The sequence below is a fragment of the Aythya fuligula genome, chromosome 4, assembly GCF_009819795.1.
Source record: "Aythya fuligula isolate bAytFul2 chromosome 4, bAytFul2.pri, whole genome shotgun sequence".
In the NCBI taxonomy this organism is placed as follows: Eukaryota; Metazoa; Chordata; class Aves; order Anseriformes; family Anatidae; genus Aythya; species Aythya fuligula.
In genome coordinates, this window is record NC_045562.1 from 67887926 (window position 1) to 67904953 (window position 17028).

The window sequence follows — 17028 nt, forward strand, 5'->3', positions numbered from 1 at the left end:
GGAGTGCTGGGAGTTGTAGTTCGCGTGGGTGGGGGTGAGGCCTGGAGGTCCCTCACGGCCCGGTGGCCCCCTGGAAAGTTTTTTGCCCCCTCCCCCCAGGGGCTGAAGCGCTTCATGGCCGCTTTCCCCGTCCTTCCTTCAGTTTTTACTGCCCCACGTCCCCCAGTCTGGCTTTTTGTACATAAATCCGTAGCTCTTCCTGCTGGCTTCCCTTGCCTTTCCTCACAGGGCAGCCAGCTCTTGAGATTTGTACCATTTTTTTGTACACAACCAGCACAGCACTGTCTTTGGTTTTATGTGAATAATGAAATATCTGCGCTGTGTAGGGTAGATTTGCCTGGCCAGGCACCTAGGGACTTGCCTCATTACCAGGTTGTGAGTCTGGTTTGATGTAGGGAGCCACGTGGCAGTGACTGTGGTACAGGGGTATGCACCTTGTGTCCAAAACCCCTTGGTTTTTCCTCAGTTGTTCATTATACTGTAGGTCCAAGACAAGTTGTCGCGATCTGGCCATCTACACTGAAATAAGAGACCTCACATTTATCTGAGTGATTCTGGCATGTGAAATTTATGGCATTAAAAGGGGTTTCTTAATGAGCCCGTCACTAAAACCAGACAGGTAAAACCTCTGGTTTTGTGTCTGTTTTCAGAGATCATTGAAGAGCCAGCCTCATCCACTTACACTTGTCTCCTTGGCTGTAACAAATACTGTAACAAACATGTAAATGAATCACGAATTATTCATGCCCCTGTGTTTACCAGTGTGAAGGCACTGCTGATTACCAATTATCTCTGCGTGGATTAACCAGGCTGTGGATTATCTGTGCCACAGGTACAAGCCGTGGCTGCACAGAGATTGCTTCAAAGCTCCCCTGGCTCTGATGGCATTACAGATGCTTTTGTAATTTAAGGCTAGAACGTCCTGCCAGACCTTTGCTGGCTCTCGGTGGGATCACCTTAGGTTTCAGTGTACCATATTCCTGGAATGAGGAATAATACTAGGGAAAGTGCTCTGGTGGCCATGGGCAGAGTGGTTTTGTCTAGGGTCTGCTGCCTCCAGCATCAAATTATGTACGTTTGTCATGAGTATCGTGTTAGTTTTAATGTAATCCTGTATGATATAACATATCTTAGTGATATGGTTTAGTGGAGGACTTGTTAGTGTTAGGTCAGATGTTGGACTAGGTGATCTTGGAGGTCTCTTTCAACCTAGATGATTCTGTGATTCAGTGATACTCTGTTACAAGACCTGCCATCACCTTAAAATCAATAGCTTATGGAAAATAAGAATACATTGGTATTTTTCCTTAAAGACTCAAACTCTTTTACATTCCTCTAAATGTTAACTCTGAAGATGAATTCATGCATCAGGTCACAAGTACAGTAACAAGAACAGGGCTATTTGCAACTTCTGATGGTGAATCTGCAGCTAGATTACTGAGATTGCTCTGTTCCTCAGCCCCTCCATTTGAGAGCAGGGAAAACATGGAGAGGGAAATAGTTCTGAGACATCTTGATTGCAATTCAGTAAGAATTTTGAAGGCCTGGTCCAACATTCCAGGGGAAGAAGCATGCAGTATGATAGGTTTTTGAAATGTCTTTATTACCCACGTAAGTACACTTAAAAAAATAATCTCAAAATGCAAGATAAATCAAAAAGTATAAGAGGTACTACTCAGCTATGCAATATTCCAAAACATGACTGTCAGCCCTGTTAATTTCTAGCTTTTGGAAAACTAAGGTGTTACAGTCCAGACCTGGCTTTGCTGTTCTGCAACAGAATGCTGAACAACCACAAATGAAGAAGAACTCCCTGCCACCTAGTGTTTGTCCTTTTAGGCTTTTGCAATCCTGTACCAGACACAATGTCATAGTTCTCTCCTCTCTGTAGCTGTGCTGCTATCATTCTTTCTTTTCACTCTCCTAGGTTCCCTAACTCTTCCTACAGAGCACAAGTCCTACATTGCTTTTGTGGACTACCACAGCATTTGCAACAAATGAAAAATACAGCACATTTTATCAGCTCACAGATTGTGGAAGTGATCTTCACAGCTAGATGGCAACAAAAGAATTCCATTAGACTTCCCTCACTAAAAAGCGAGAAATGTAATGTTGCGAGAGCATTAAAAGCAGCTGCCTGACTCTAATGTCAATGACAGTCTCCTTCAATTTAAATATTTGCAATAGCCATAATTAAACACTTAGTAACTGGCATCAAGTTAAAATAGAAATACATTACATAGTCGTACTGCTGTGCAGATTTTAATTCAGATTTATGTCCTCTTTGGCTTTATGCCTAGAGTAAGTCTTGTGATTTAAAAGCTGTTTTACTCAGTATAGAAATTGTCATAGAGGGCAAATTATCTTCTAGGTGAGTAACAGAATTTTGACTTTTCTAGAAGCAGCTTGCTAAAGAGATCAAGCAATGTTATGTTCTCCTTCCACTGTTTAAAGACTGAAGACATTAACCTCTGCAAACAGAGGGATGGTCTGTCGGGTCACTGAGCCTGGCCCCTGGCAGCTGCAGGCTGTCGTGTCATCTAAACCTTCTGAACAGTTCTTCCCTTACCCTCTAAAAGCAGCCTTGAAACTGGTGATCTTGTTACACACAGTTACTGTCATGGAAGATGTGTTAGGAGCCTGGGCTGAGCATGCCTTCTGAAAAGATGCTTATATAAACAAATGCTGCTTATTTTTTCCCCCATTTTTATTGTCTGGGAAAGTGAACATAGCAAACCATGGCCCGGTATGCAGTGACAGCAGAAATACAGACCTCAGCATTCTCACCCAGACATTTGACATTTTGATTTCTTACAGCTTTTGATTCTAACAGAAGATACATATATACCATTATAGCTTAAAAATAAAATTCCGTTCTAAAAAATTAACACATTTTTATTCTATTGTGCCTGTATGACCCAAATTTTGCTATTCACACCGCGAAGATCAGATAAAGATTAAAATTCAACCTTGTAGTAAATAGTCGCACTGGGAGATTTCCAACAGGCCTGAATTTGTTCCAAGGGTACTTTATTTTACTTCGGAGCGCAATATACAAGCTGTGGCTCCACTTCTTGCTGCCTCATAGACAGCCATTTTCTGAGCTGTTTCTCTGGCCATGAAGCCGTACTGAAGGGTCTTGAACCTCCTTTCCCGACTCTCCTCCAGTTCTTTCCAGTGGTTCCATTGCAAAGAATCCTGCAGAGAGGACACACACGCTCAGACTGCAGAGAATATAATGCTGCTATTTAGATACACCGAACTTTTATTTGATAATCTGGCTGGCTGGTAACACAGCTATTTGCTAGCATGATTGGGGAATGTCAGCATCAATTTGGGCATGATGGATAGAAAGGTAACTCAATTGGGTTGCCCAGTTTAAGATGAATTACCCAGCTGCAGCGCTCCACAGAATGTGAGGTCAAGCTAAAACTATCTGGATTGTTTTCTGTGGCTCCAAAGCCACAGAACCTTATGCTCTTTCTTTGCCATCAAGTTATTCTTGAAGCTGTAAATGAACAGTGGCACAAATCCTATCAGACTCCGCTGGCTTGCTGATTTACAAGCTAGGTTCACAAGGGATCATTCCCCATAAAGCTCATAAGAAACAGAAAATAGCTACTTTTTCATCTGATATTTCACTTAAAAGGGTAGAAAAAATACATTTTCTTAAATTAATGGCAGCTTTCTGTATCTTAGTTTTCCAAATCACAATATAAATTCTGTTTTACTAAGAACTTAATAGTGATTTATTAACAAATGTTACTTTCACTTAAACCAGCACAAATGTTTTGGGCCTCAGAGGCTATCACAAATGGAATTGAAGCTACGATCTGGACTTGGGACTTTAAAACATGGGGTTAGTCTCACTTTTTGTCTATATATTGAGAAATCTAAAAGGTAGCTATACAAACTGAATGCCAGATAGCTATTACACTATAACTAAGGATTTTTTTCCTATAGTCACTCTAACACCATGTACAGCAATATGCAGTTCAACTAGAAAAAGATGCTGCTGGGCATATCTGACCAGAATTGAGCCACTTCGCTGTAATAACATTTGGACAGGGTCATGCAGAGCTGAACAGCACTGATGGAACAAACACCAAAATATCTAAATAATTTATAGTAACCTTAAGGTTTTCCTGTGGTTTTCTTTTCTTTTCTTTATTATTTTTTTTTTACAGATGTCTTAACATTTGAGCAGACCGTAAACAAAAGCACTGTGACATCTTAGGAGACTTAGTGTGTAAAGCTAAAAAAAAAAAAAAAGAAAGAAAGAAAGACAAGGTCTAACTTCAAAACATCTTTCAAGCCTTGGCTTTTTTCACATTTATAAAACACCAGAGCACTCACACAGACCCACATCAGTAGTCAAAAGTCCTAGCTCTGAATTTATAATTTGTTTATTTAAAAAATGTCTCACATTTGTAATTATATAGCTGCTTTCCTTTGAAGTCTGCATTTATTCCTTCTGCTTTATACTGGACCTCATTCAGCAAAGTGATTAAGCATATGTTCAAAGCCTCAGTTCAGAAAGCCAGCCCAATTTAGGAAATGCTTTCTTCAAATAGGCCTTCAATACTTTCTTTGCTAAAAGGAATAGACCTCGTGTCTATGAAGCACCTACATGTTTTGCTTGCTGTGGCTTGAAATGGGACTTCTGAAGGCAGCAACCACTGATACTCTGAAAGATTGCACTATTTCAGTTTTTAGACTACACACACTTGAAAAATACATTTTTCCTCTTGATTGAACTCAGCTTCATCCTTCTCACAGAACAGGTAAAGCGTTACTATTTTCGTAGGTAAAGAATTACTATTTTAGGAGTAGGAGATTTAGTTCTAATTTTATAATGCTCTAGTACAGCTTTGAAAAAGTGACCCCGTTGTGACCGTTCCCTGCAGTGTTTCATGTGCTGAGGGAGACGAACTGTTACTGCTACATGGACCACTTGTAAATGTTAGGCAATAGCAGAGGTGGCAGCAGCAGCTCTCACCCCTTTAGACACTTGCCATGGAAACACAACCAGTATAAACCAGCATAAAGCCCACAGGCTTACTGGTGCTTCCATTCGATGTTGTGGGACCTGGCTGAGGAAAGGTCAGGTAAAAATCATGGAAGTGATAAAGTGGAACATGCCTTGGGTGCGAGAAGGGGAGATCCTGTTTCAGTGGGATGAGAGTGTGTGGTAAGGCAAGTGGGAAGCTCGGTATGGGATGGATGGACCCTGGCCTGTGGTAGCAGAACGTATGGCAAGGAGCTGAGGTCAGGGCTATGGTTTGGGGACGTTGTGCCTATGTGGGGAGTTGTCACTGCCACTCAGGTGTCACACCACCTGCTTCTGCCACCCCTGCCAGTGCTGGCAGTAGAGTCAAACCCTAAACAGCAGATCTAGCACACAGCATTTTCCTTCAGTAACTCCCAGACCTTCCTTGATGCAATGCTGGTTTTCTGGGGAGTAATCTTTAAGAGTCCTGCTTGCTTTTTACGCTCCATTGCCTTCTCTACAATCTTTTTCTGTAGGTTTAAAATGCGTTCATCTTTCATATGACTTTCACCAGCCTGGGACTTTCTTTTCTTTTCTTCTTGTCTGCAAAATGAAAAAGAAGCAATGAGAAGGTAACATAATATCAACCTACAGAATAAATCCATCTGAGTATATATTACGTGGATGATAATGAATTTGCTCTTGCTTCTGGGGACCAGCTAGACTGAAAACAGGTTTAAATCATAAAGCTCAATGAATGTGGAATTCACAGCTTGCTTCTTGTTGTTTACAGAACAGCATTACTAAACAGGATAGAATAATTTCTTCCCACAGGATGCCATGATGACAATAGCTGAAGGATTTCAAGCTGACATGACATTCTTTGGAAAAAAAACATGTGCAATACTTGTGTTAATACTACAGCCTTTTGCTTGTGAGAGCTGCGGAGTTTTCTTTATATGATCATTAGTATTCATCTCAATTGCTGTATTCCTTAGCAAACAAAAGATATCTTGCCTGTGTAATCTCAATTCCCAGATTCAGAATATTTGGGGACAGTGATGTAGTAAGGTTAGAGGGTCTAGGTGGGCATAAATTGATAGTACCATGTGTAGCATTTGTGTAAGGCATAAGCATAAAAGAGAAGTCATTGGATAGTCTTTTTTTTTTTTTTCCTTGCTTTTTTTCTCCTTCTATTACAGTTACTTTTCAATCCTTTGTTACATTTTATCTGGTTTTGCTTACTTTCACCCAGCTGGCACAACCTACTCACAGTTTTTCAGGTAAGTTGCACCGCCTTGCACAGTGACTTTGTTACATCCAGCTTTCTCTTTTGTACATTGCCCTTGGATTTGGCTGAGTATCACCAGGCTGCAGCGTTACATTATGCCACGAGCAGTTGTCATTCTCTGGCCAAATCCAGTGCTAAAGGAAGTGTCAGACCCACCAAGGAATACACCTCATATATCACCAGGTTTCACAGAATCACAGAATTTCACAGAATCACAGAATTTCTAGGTTGGAAGAGACCTCAAGGTCATCGAGTCCAACCTCCAACCTAACGCTAACAGCCCTCCACTAAACCATATCCCTAAGCTCTACATCTAAACGTCTTTTGAAGACTTCCAGGGATGGTGACTCCACCACTTCCCTGGGCAGCCTGTTCCAGTGCCTCACAACCCTTTCAGTGAAGAAGTTCTTCCTAACATCTAACCTAAAACTCCCCTGGCTCAACTTAAACCCATTCCCCCTCGTCCTGTCACCAGGCACGTGGGAGAACAGGCCAACCCCCACCTCGCTACAGCCTCCCTTGAGGTACCCATAGAGAGCGATAAGGTCACCCCTGAGCCTCCTCTTCTCCAGGCTGAACAAGCCCAGCTCCCTCAGCCGCTCCTCGTAGGACTTGTTCTCCAGGCCCCTCACCAGCTTCGTCGCCCTTCTCTGCACCCGCTCAAGCACCTCGATGTCCTTCTTGTAGCGAGGGGCCCAAAACTGAACACAGTACTCGAGGTGCGGCCTCACCAGAGCTGAGTACAGGGGGACGATCACCTCCCTAGCCCTGCTGGTCACGCTGTTCCTGATACAAGCCAGGATGCCGTTGGCCTTCTTGGCCACCTGAGCACACTGCTGGCTCATATCCAGCCGACAATCCACCATCACTCCCAGGTCCTTCTCTGCCTGGCAGCTTTCCAACCATTCCTCTCCCAGCCTGTAGCTCTGCTTGGGGTTATTGCGCCCCAGGTGCAGGACCCGGCACTTGGCCTTGTTGAACTTCATGCAGTTTGATCTGATGTCTTCTCTCAGCTGGCAAGGGGAGTGTTCTCCAAGGTCCTTTTATGCTGCAGTAGTACAACGTTACATTGCTATTATGGGAAACCTGAATAGGACTCCAAATAACCAAGAGCAAAGTGCACTGGGACCATGTTTAGCCCGTACTGGAATTGCTGCTCTGTGAGTGGCAGCACTAATTTCACTCACAGGTTGCCCCTTAGAAATGCATATCAGTATATAAGCATATCAGTATAAGGCACACTCTCCTCATGACTTCCAGAGGTCCCTTCCGACCTTAACCATGGTGTGGTTCTCAAGGAGCTGGAGGAAGGAAATGAAGGAAGAGGTTTTCCTTCTGATGATAAAACCACCACTTTGCTTTAAAAAGGGTCTTTATCAAGATTCCAGGGATGCAAACACTTATTTCACCTCGGGAGAGATGAGTTTGTCTGCCTTGCTAGCTTCATCCTTGCTAATCGGAAAATCCTCATAACAGCAGGTATTCCCCAGAGCAGCCATTCATTCTGTTCTGTGGTCCCCCAAATCCTCAGCAACTGGATGAAGGGGAAGTTTGACTCATGATACTCATGATACATTCTGAAATGTGACTGTGAACTCTAAAAAAGGGGTGCAGTTTAGCTTGGTTTCTCATTTTCCTGAGACACTTCCTGGACTGTGCTGCTTGCGTCATGCTGTCTGGCTGGGATAGCACTTCCGTACCTTCCCTGATACAGTGACACACTCTGTGACACCGAGATTAATCCTTAACACTGTTCTGTAAGTCTAGAAATGATGTACTATCATTTAATCTAATTGAGAACACGGGATATTTCTCCTTGCACTGTAACGAGCTGTTGCATTCCAAGGGATATAGCAGAATATAACAATAAGGTTTTTATGTAAACACTTGATGATTAAATATTGTCAGTGGGAATAAGCAACAAAACCTTTCATTACATGCAAATCCAGATTCTTGTAAATGCCACTACGGGAAAAACAGCAAGAGGTTTAACATCATGGAGCAGTGGCAGTGGCTGCTTATGAATTAACGTCGTGAATAGCTGGGTAGCATCAGACTGATATTCAGCCCTCTTCAACACGAAGGCATGTGCCAGCCATCTACTCTGTTCCAAAAAGCAGCCAGTCCCATGCATATTCAGATACCACAGCACATCCTAATGGAAAGTCAGAGAGGGGAAGGAAGTCCTGGTTTTCTCTGGTGGCCAGGTAATACCTTTTAGGACTCAAGACAGCAAAATCTCATACAATTTCTGTTTCCCCATATGATGTGGGAAGCAAAGTAATAGTCACTCAGAATGGGATAGTACATGGCTAGAAGAATCTTCTCCAGATTCAATAGGAAATTATCTGATAATTTCTGGAAAACATATACAGAGATCATTTATTATTATTATTATTATTATTATTATTATTATTATTATTATTATTATTATTATTATTATTATATTTATCAGCTATTGGTATTGAATAAACAACTTGAATAAAAAGCAGTCTTTAAGAATGGTCTTAGTTCCTAAAAGGTATTGTCAAATCTTTGGTCCAAGAGAGAATTTGTGTCGTTTCTTATGGTCTCAGATGAGTTTTCTGCCCCTTTGTGAATCTGCCATAAATAAAAAAACGATATCCCTACTAAAGACTTTGAAAAAAATTGCAATCCTTTTAATGTCCATATGTATTTGAAATAGTTTAATGAACTCTAGTTTTTGCTTAGAGACTTTGTCAGGAATTACCTTTTAGTGGTAAGGAATGAGATGAGATTCTTGTATGTGCCCACGGAGGTTTGTAGTAGTGTGGGGTGTATGTATGAACTACTTAAAGAAGGAGGGGAAGGAACTAATGAGAGATTCAACAGAATATGGATTAAAAAACAAAACAAAACGTTTTTTTTTTTTTTGTTTTTTTTTTTTAATCTACTACTCATTTCATTCTCTACTCACTTCCTGTGCATACTGTGCATACAGTCAACAGCAGGAAGACTTTGTCTCACTGTGATAAGTGCAAAGCAATTCCGTCAATGATGGGTAAAATCTGTCTTTTCTACTTAAGAAAAATATTCCAGGCTTTGTAAACTGAAGTTCACATCCCATACTCATTCTCTCAGTGATTTCCTTAAATAACATAAAGAATTAAAAAAAAGTATATTTTTACTTCACATTTTACAATTTGTAATGGAATTTGGCAGTCCAGGTTCTTCTTATTTACCTATCCCTTGTAATTATTTATCTGCCCTGCAGTTTTAGCATTTGGCCACATGGACTCTAGGTCCAAAGGTCATCTGGCCTAGAACTGAAGAAGCAACTCAGCACTAAAGGTTTTCCCTGTATGAGATGACAGCCCTTGGAACAGCCAGGTTAGGTGATCCCAGCTGTGTTTAGAAAATGGGGAGTCTGTAGATTTGCTCGGGGGATTCCGCCTGAAAACCAAGCAGTGCCTTCATTTACATTCTCAAACTCCAGATGTGCACTGAAACTGTGACATAGATGCATGACAGCTCCTAACTGACTCAGTACCAGCAGCAGATGAGTACAAATGGCTACCTGACCACTCTAGACACCAAAATATCACTTAAGCACCTAGGACTGTTTTATATGCTCACCTTACAAATAGCAGTCTTGTGTTGTGCAACAAATAGAAGTATATTTTTAACAGCAGAAGGAAACTTAAACAAGTATGGTTGCCTCATATTGCAATAAACAATACAATTTTTTGCTATTTCCTCATTTTTTCAGTCTCAGTGGCTTGGGCTGTCTGTACTTCACAGTTCTTTGTCTTTTATCTGTCCTGCACTCTATAATCTTAGTTATTGCAATGAGGAAAATGAATGTATCTGTTAACAGCTCACTGTTAGGGGAGCCATTATTTTCATATTTAAGCATACTCTACTGCCAGATTGATTACGGTTTTGTACTAATGTGAGGGATTTCAGCATTCAAATCCTGGCTCTCTTCCAAACCAATTAACTTGCTAAGCACCTCATTTCAGGTGGGGAAGTGACTGCTACTCTGTTTTCCTCAGCTGAAATAAAGATTATCAAGCTGTATAATCAGTGTTCACCCACAGCACTGCAGAGTGCTGGAGGCAGGCAGGGACCTCTGGAGGCTGCCTGCTCCAATCCTGCTCAGGCAGGGCTGCCCCGGACCACGTCCAGGTGGCTTCTGAAGCTCTCCAAGTCCAAGGAGGGGACTCCACAACCTCTCTGGGCAACTTCTGTCCCCCACACAGCACAGAAGAGCTTCCTGATCAGGTTTGGATGGCACCTCCTGTGTTTCCTTTTGTGCCCATTGCCTCTTGTCCTGACACAGGGTACCGCTAAGAGCCTGACGTCATCTTTTTACAGCCTCCTTTCAGGTGTTTATGCTGCTGATCCATCATTGCTGATGAATTTCTGCCTACTGTTTCCAAGCTAGTGAAGAACTGATTACCAGCAGCAGGGATTGAGAAAACAAATCTTACTTCCCTACTGCAATCACATACGGCACCCTAAGTACTTGCGAAATTTGTGAAATGAATGAAATCACAAATATTACAAAATACCAAACCCAGGTCCCTCATACTGCTAATCATTCAGCCTTTTTTCAGTGTTCTAGGCTACGTTTTTGAAGACCTGAAACAATAGCCACGCACTGGGGTAGCATGGCAGGCATTCCTCTATCACATCTTTCCAACTCCAAGAAGGCCTTTAGTCACTATGTTAGACCTGGTGTTAGTTCAGATTGTCACCCTGGAGCAGAAGCTGCTGCCTTCATCTGGATGTTGTCCTGTCTTGGACAGGGGAGGAGGCTTGGGCAGCAGGCACCATCGTGCCCAGCTGGCTTCTGTGTACCTCGCATATGTGGCAGTGGCTGGGGGGCACGGATGTGCTACTGTCAGCTATGTGAGACACTAAAATGTGAGAGACAATAAAACAGTGTGGTGTTTCCTAGAGGGGCTTGCAGGAGAGCCAGGAATTGAGGATGAGAAGTTTTGTCAGATAGCTTTCCTCTAAACAGCTTTAAACCACACGAATGGGGAGAACATGCAGCCCCAAGACCAGGCTAAATCTAAATCTAACCCAAATCTAAATCTAACCCAAAGCAAAACCACGAAACCACAGATAATGTGGACAGAGGGAGCCTCAGCACCAACTGATTTTATCTGTTGCTTGATTCTTACTGAGTTTAATTACCTGCAATATAGACATAGCCTCACTAGAGTGAAAGATCTGAAGCATACAGGCACATACCCATAGTACATTAGCATGTACTCAAATGGTCATAAATATTTTGGTGTTCATGTTTGAAAGCTGAGAACTCCAATGTTTGTCCACTTCATATACCAGTGCTGATTTTTAAGCTGTGTGAAGTTCTAGCAATTAAAGGGACGTCCTGCGTACATCCTGAATTGATTCTTAAGTGTTCTGCAGGCACTCACAAAGCTACTGCTGTGATGGATGTCATGGCTTGCAGTCTATTAAAGGCTGATGTCTCTGTAATTTTTCATGTTCCATTTCCTATTTTGTTTAATATACTTCATTATATGCTTGCTCAATGTGCTTCTTTTGTGTTGATGTATGTCTGTTTGTAAATGATATTGAAAGGAACCTGCTTGGTAGGGACCCAATTAAACTCCAGCTGACACTAACTAAAGCACATTTGTTGGGAAAAGCTTAGCCATCACACTTCAGCTGATTAGCAGGAGCCTTCAACATAATACAATCGAAGATATAACGTGTAATTTTTTGTTGATGCACAGCGCTATCTTATGAGCACCATTGGTAAGATTTGCTATTCTATGCCTGTAATTATGATTTAATTCCGTAAACACAATCATTTGCTCTTTACATCTTCTGTGCAGTATATCAATACAAGCCAAACAACTAATCACTCACATTGACTTGATAGAAATTTCAGGAGTCCGGATCTGTGTATCAGGTTTAACACATGAAGCCTACAGCTTGTTTAGAGAAAAACAAAAGCTGCAGCAAAGTGTCTAGCACTCCTAAATAGGCCAGCATGCTGCATATTAACACCACCACAGATTTGCATTCTGGATGATAATGCATTAAATACATTTCTGAAGAACAACATTTCTAGTATGCTTTGATGATGCCTCTTCCTAGTACATGTAAATGCTCCCAAACTATGAGACATGAAAGAAAATGTCTTGTAACATCTATAATAAAACTTTATATTTGCCTTATTTGGAGAGCAAACAGGGCTCCCTTAAAATAAAGTATATTCCTGTATTCCTTATCACGAGTCTGAATAGAAGCTTGCAAACTCAGAGTTTAATTTCAGTTAGATTCTACCATCTTTGGCATGGTGGTCTGTTCTAAATAACATTTCAAATATGTCGGGACAAAGAGTGAATCAAAGTTAACTTCGCATTCAAGCATAGCTTATTTCAGGATCAGAAGAGTTTTAGATTTGAATTAAGGCAAAGAGCTTGTATTAAAGAAAACCAGCACTATGCAATGTGCACAAACTGTGTATCTACCATAACAAATGATTATTAGAGTGCTCACTGCAAGAAACACATTTTATAAGGTATACAAGTTCTTAATGCCTAGTTCGAATCTCTGGTGGAAAAGGATGACTTGAAATGCTCCCACAGGCTTTCACAACACTGAATGCTTGGAGATGGGAATTTATTTCCAGCTCTAACTCCATTTCAGGTCCTTTAGTCTTAGTCTTCTCTTTATAGCCGCTGTAGAAGAGAAGTTCACTGATCTATGCAGTCAATCCACTGGAGCTGCAGTTATTGATTCATTAAACTCATTAAACTATGCTCCCGAGTACTAACACAGTAAAACCTCACTCTTTGGAGATTAACTGTCAGCAGCAAACCGAATCACAGCTGGGACCGGTGAAAACTATTTGAATGAATACATCAATACTGCCTGCTGTGATTGGGATTTAGAACTGGAAGATAAACCAATAACATGAACTGAACTCTTATCTAAGTGATAAACACAAATTTAAGACATGTCTAAAGACGCATGCTTTTAGCCTGATAGAATATGTCTTCAAAATGCCACCCTGAACACCGGCTTGCAGGATAAATATGGCAAGACAAGGACTAAACTATCTAACTCACAAAAGAAAAAACGTGAAAGAAAACTTGCAAAAAATAGCAAATAGTCAAGATGCATTAAAAATGGCATAAGATCAAGAGGTGTGCCATATTTTATACTTTCACATGGGCTTTCTTCCTGCTCAGATCTATTTGCAAATAGTTTCAACTTAGATTTTAAATTCTTTGTGGAAGGGACCTGTCTTCTGCATATGTAACCATCTATGATGGTTATGGATCCTTTATGACAATGAATAATAAATATGATAATGAATAATGAATATGAATAATGAATACAAAATTTGATCAGAGAGCCTGTAAGCAAAGATTTTTCTCTTTGATCTACTGCTATAATTTATTTAATTTATAATTTATTATTATTATCAGAAAATCTCCTTCCTAAAATATCTTCAATTTCCAAAATAAAGCCTGCCCTTTTACATAACAAATGAAATTCAAGGAAGAAGACTATAGCTCTAGTGTATTGGTTTAGATGAAAATGAGAAGCCACTTTTAGTAGCAAGTTAGAATGATTTTAATAAAATCAAATTAGTTCTGATTAACTGAAAAGGAGCAGAAGAAAGGCAGAGCATCTTTCACAAGATACAAGTTTGGCTCCCAATCCTGAGGCAATGCTGTCAACACTAGCCTATAGAGCATCTTCAACCACAAATTCAAACTGATGAAAAAGATTTGTTACATTTGATGCAAAATATTTTCAAGAATAAATCCTGGTCCCAGTGTAATCTTTGACAGAAATCACACTGCTTTATAAAAGGGCAGTATTTTGCCTTTTTTTTTTTTTTTTTTTTTTTTAAATTCTGAAGGGGCTAGCAAAACATTAACAAAGTTGTAATGTGCTAAATGTCGTATGCTGTTTTATACTGACTTTAAGGCAGCCGCTCGTCCAAGTTCTGCTCTGAACACAGAAATCTGGTCCAGTTTATCTAGAAGAAGTTGTTCCTTAGCTTGTTTTTCATGAATTATCTGGTCTCTCTTCTCTTCCTCAGCTGCCTTCTGTGCTTCTCTGAGTAGAGCGAGGCGTTCACGTAGTTCCACTATTGACATTTCACAAATTAAACCGTGGCCACCAGTCTAGGAAATACGAAATATAGGTTTAAATAACACGGTAAATGGCAAGGGGAGAGTAAATGACTAAAACCAGAATATTTTGATTGTGTTCCAAATCATGCTGAACACATTTTGACTTCAAAAACGACAGGCATGGCTCTAACCTAACTGTAATTTACAAGCTGTTTTTGAGGTGTAGAGCTCATCTTTTGTATGTGTAAAAACACAAGGCTCACAAAACATTTCATGCGAAAGCACTGAAATATAGCGTAGATTAGACATAAATACATTTGCTGTCCAGAAAAATAGTAGCTGACCTATCTTTTAGTTTTAGTTAGACATTACAAGTTTTGAAATGTGTAAAAGTGCATATTTTCTAAGTTTGTAAAACTAGAACTGACCTTACACTCAAAAACATGGATTTTTTTTTTTTTTTTAATTTATCTATTTCCATGTTACAGATTTGATCTATGATGGCATCTACTATTTTTATCTGAAAAGACATGGAATAAAAAATGCTTTGTACACAGGAAATTCAAAAAAATGCCCAAATTTAAATTATTCAAACACAAATGTTTAAAGAAAGCTTTTTAAAATCTGCTTTGCAATGAGAATGTGTAGTGGTTTAACCCAGCAGGCAGCTCAGCACCACACAGTTGTTCACTCACTTACCCTCTGTGGGATTGGGAGAGATTTGGAAATAAGTTAAAATTCATGGACTGAGGTAAGAGTTTAATAGGTCAGAAGAAGAATGGAATACAGTAGTAATAACAGGGACAGAGGAATATACAAAGCAAGTGATGTGCAATGCAATTGCTCCCCACCCCACTGGTGAATCCACATGTCTATCCCGTCCTCAAGCAGTGACCCCACATCCCCCCCAGAGCAGCCCCTGCAGTTTCATTGCTCCGCATGACGTCCTACGGCATGGGACGTCCCTTTGGCCAGTTTGGGGCAGCCGTGGTGGTTCTGTCCCCTCCCAGCTCCTGGTGCACCCCCAGCCCACTCCGGCAGGGCAGTGTGAAACGCTGTAAAGGCCTTGGCTTAGTGTAAGCACCATGCTGCAACACCTAAACCATCAGTGTGCTGTCAGCATTGTTCTCATCCTAAATCCAAAACACAGCCTCATACCAGCTGCTAGGAAGAAAATGAACTGTATCCCAGCCCAAATCAGGACAGAGGGATATTGAGCCTGATTCTGAAATATAATGAGAGACTTCTGCACCTTAGATTACATCTGAAGACAGATCATTTCTAAACAGTTGTATATATTTGAAGTTTTCAGCCCTTGTTCTTACATAAACTCTCCATTTCCCTGTGTCAATGCAATTATACACCTGCATAAAAGGAAAACTTGCACAAACCCACATGAATATTGAGCCTCTCTGCAGTTTTCTCTGGAAAATTTCACCCCTTACACATCAGCTAACATTCTTTTGTCTATCAACCTAGTTTTGGTACACATCTTTGGTACATATCTGGTACCATGGCATGTTATAATGGAATGCATATGATGGGTGCAGGAAGTCAAGATGCTTACCAGATAAAGTTGTACAAAATTAAGAGTGATATAATCATTAAGATTTTAATTACAAAGGCCTTGGTCTACTTAGTTCCATAGAACTAAGAACATAGAACATAGAGAATTAATAACAAGGTTTGGAAAGGCTGAACTAGGGGAGGGCAATATAAAAGAAAAATCACTCCTCCAAATTTATTTCTAAGACTGAAATTAAGTGGTAATGATAAATCTATGTAAGTAAAAATCAAGGTAATCATTTTAATGGAAATTATTCAGTTAAAAGAGCCTTTGTGTTTTCAAACAATCCTTTTTAGCAGGAAAAAGCCCTTGTACTGAATACTTAGTTGCTTGTTGACAGAACACTATTTACCTTTCAGCTTTTGGGTTTTTCACAAAACAGAATGTGAAGGAAAAAAAGGAAAAGAAAAAGGAAAAGGAAAAGAGAAGGGTGCTCTGTCAAAGACACATGCTCTGATTGTTTGGCTGCAAGAACTGACGTGGTCCCAGTCCCTCTTCTCTGGCCTGGTATGTCATCTAAGCAGCCTAGTCAGGATCCCTCCCTTCACTGAGCATTTTGTGGCTGTTCAGAGCAGCAGGTCTATGAATCTGGGTGAAAGATGAGAGAGATGAAGAAAACAGTAATGGCAGCGGGAAGAAAAACACCAAGTAAGACAAAGAACCAGGCTTAACCACCTGCTGCTACAGCAATAGTGCTTAAGTGGGCTCAGTATTGAGTTAGTCTGGAGAGCCTGATGATACAAGCTCAGCAGCGAAGGAGAACGTGCCTTGGGCAGCCATCCCTGGGGACTTCGCCAACATTTCAAAGAGTCCCTCCTACCATTTTGGTCCCCACAGCTTCTCTTCCTAAAGCTTCAGAAGTTGAGCAAGTAGGAAGAGAACATCATCTCACTGTTTTTTCACCTAAAGCTTGACTCTTCAGTTTTAGTTCAGTGGTTTCTGCTTCCACACTCCTCATGTTTACTGAACATGACCTAAATAAGCATTGGTCACCAGTAACATCAGAAGAAGACTGATGGAAGAGTTCAATATTAAAGTTTTCTTTTTGCATCTTTTTCATAGACATGTAAACACCATTCATAAA

At 40.6% G+C, this 17028-nt stretch overlaps 1 protein-coding gene across 1 annotated transcript in view; it reads right to left on the reverse strand.

Annotated features, from left to right (window-relative positions):
• Positions 1 to 1616: 1616 nt before the first annotated feature.
• The window catches only part of CFAP99 (cilia and flagella associated protein 99), a 59107-nt gene continuing 43695 nt past the window's right edge, over positions 1617 to 17028 (reverse strand). Inside the window, exons 14-16 of the mRNA XM_032187503.1 lie at positions 14223 to 14428; positions 5431 to 5593; positions 1617 to 3198 (exon numbers count right to left, since the gene is read on the reverse strand). Of these exons, the coding sequence (XP_032043394.1) occupies positions 3031 to 3198; positions 5431 to 5593; positions 14223 to 14428 (537 nt within the window). The 3' untranslated portion in view covers positions 1617 to 3030. The remainder of the gene's footprint in view (positions 3199 to 5430; positions 5594 to 14222; positions 14429 to 17028) is intronic.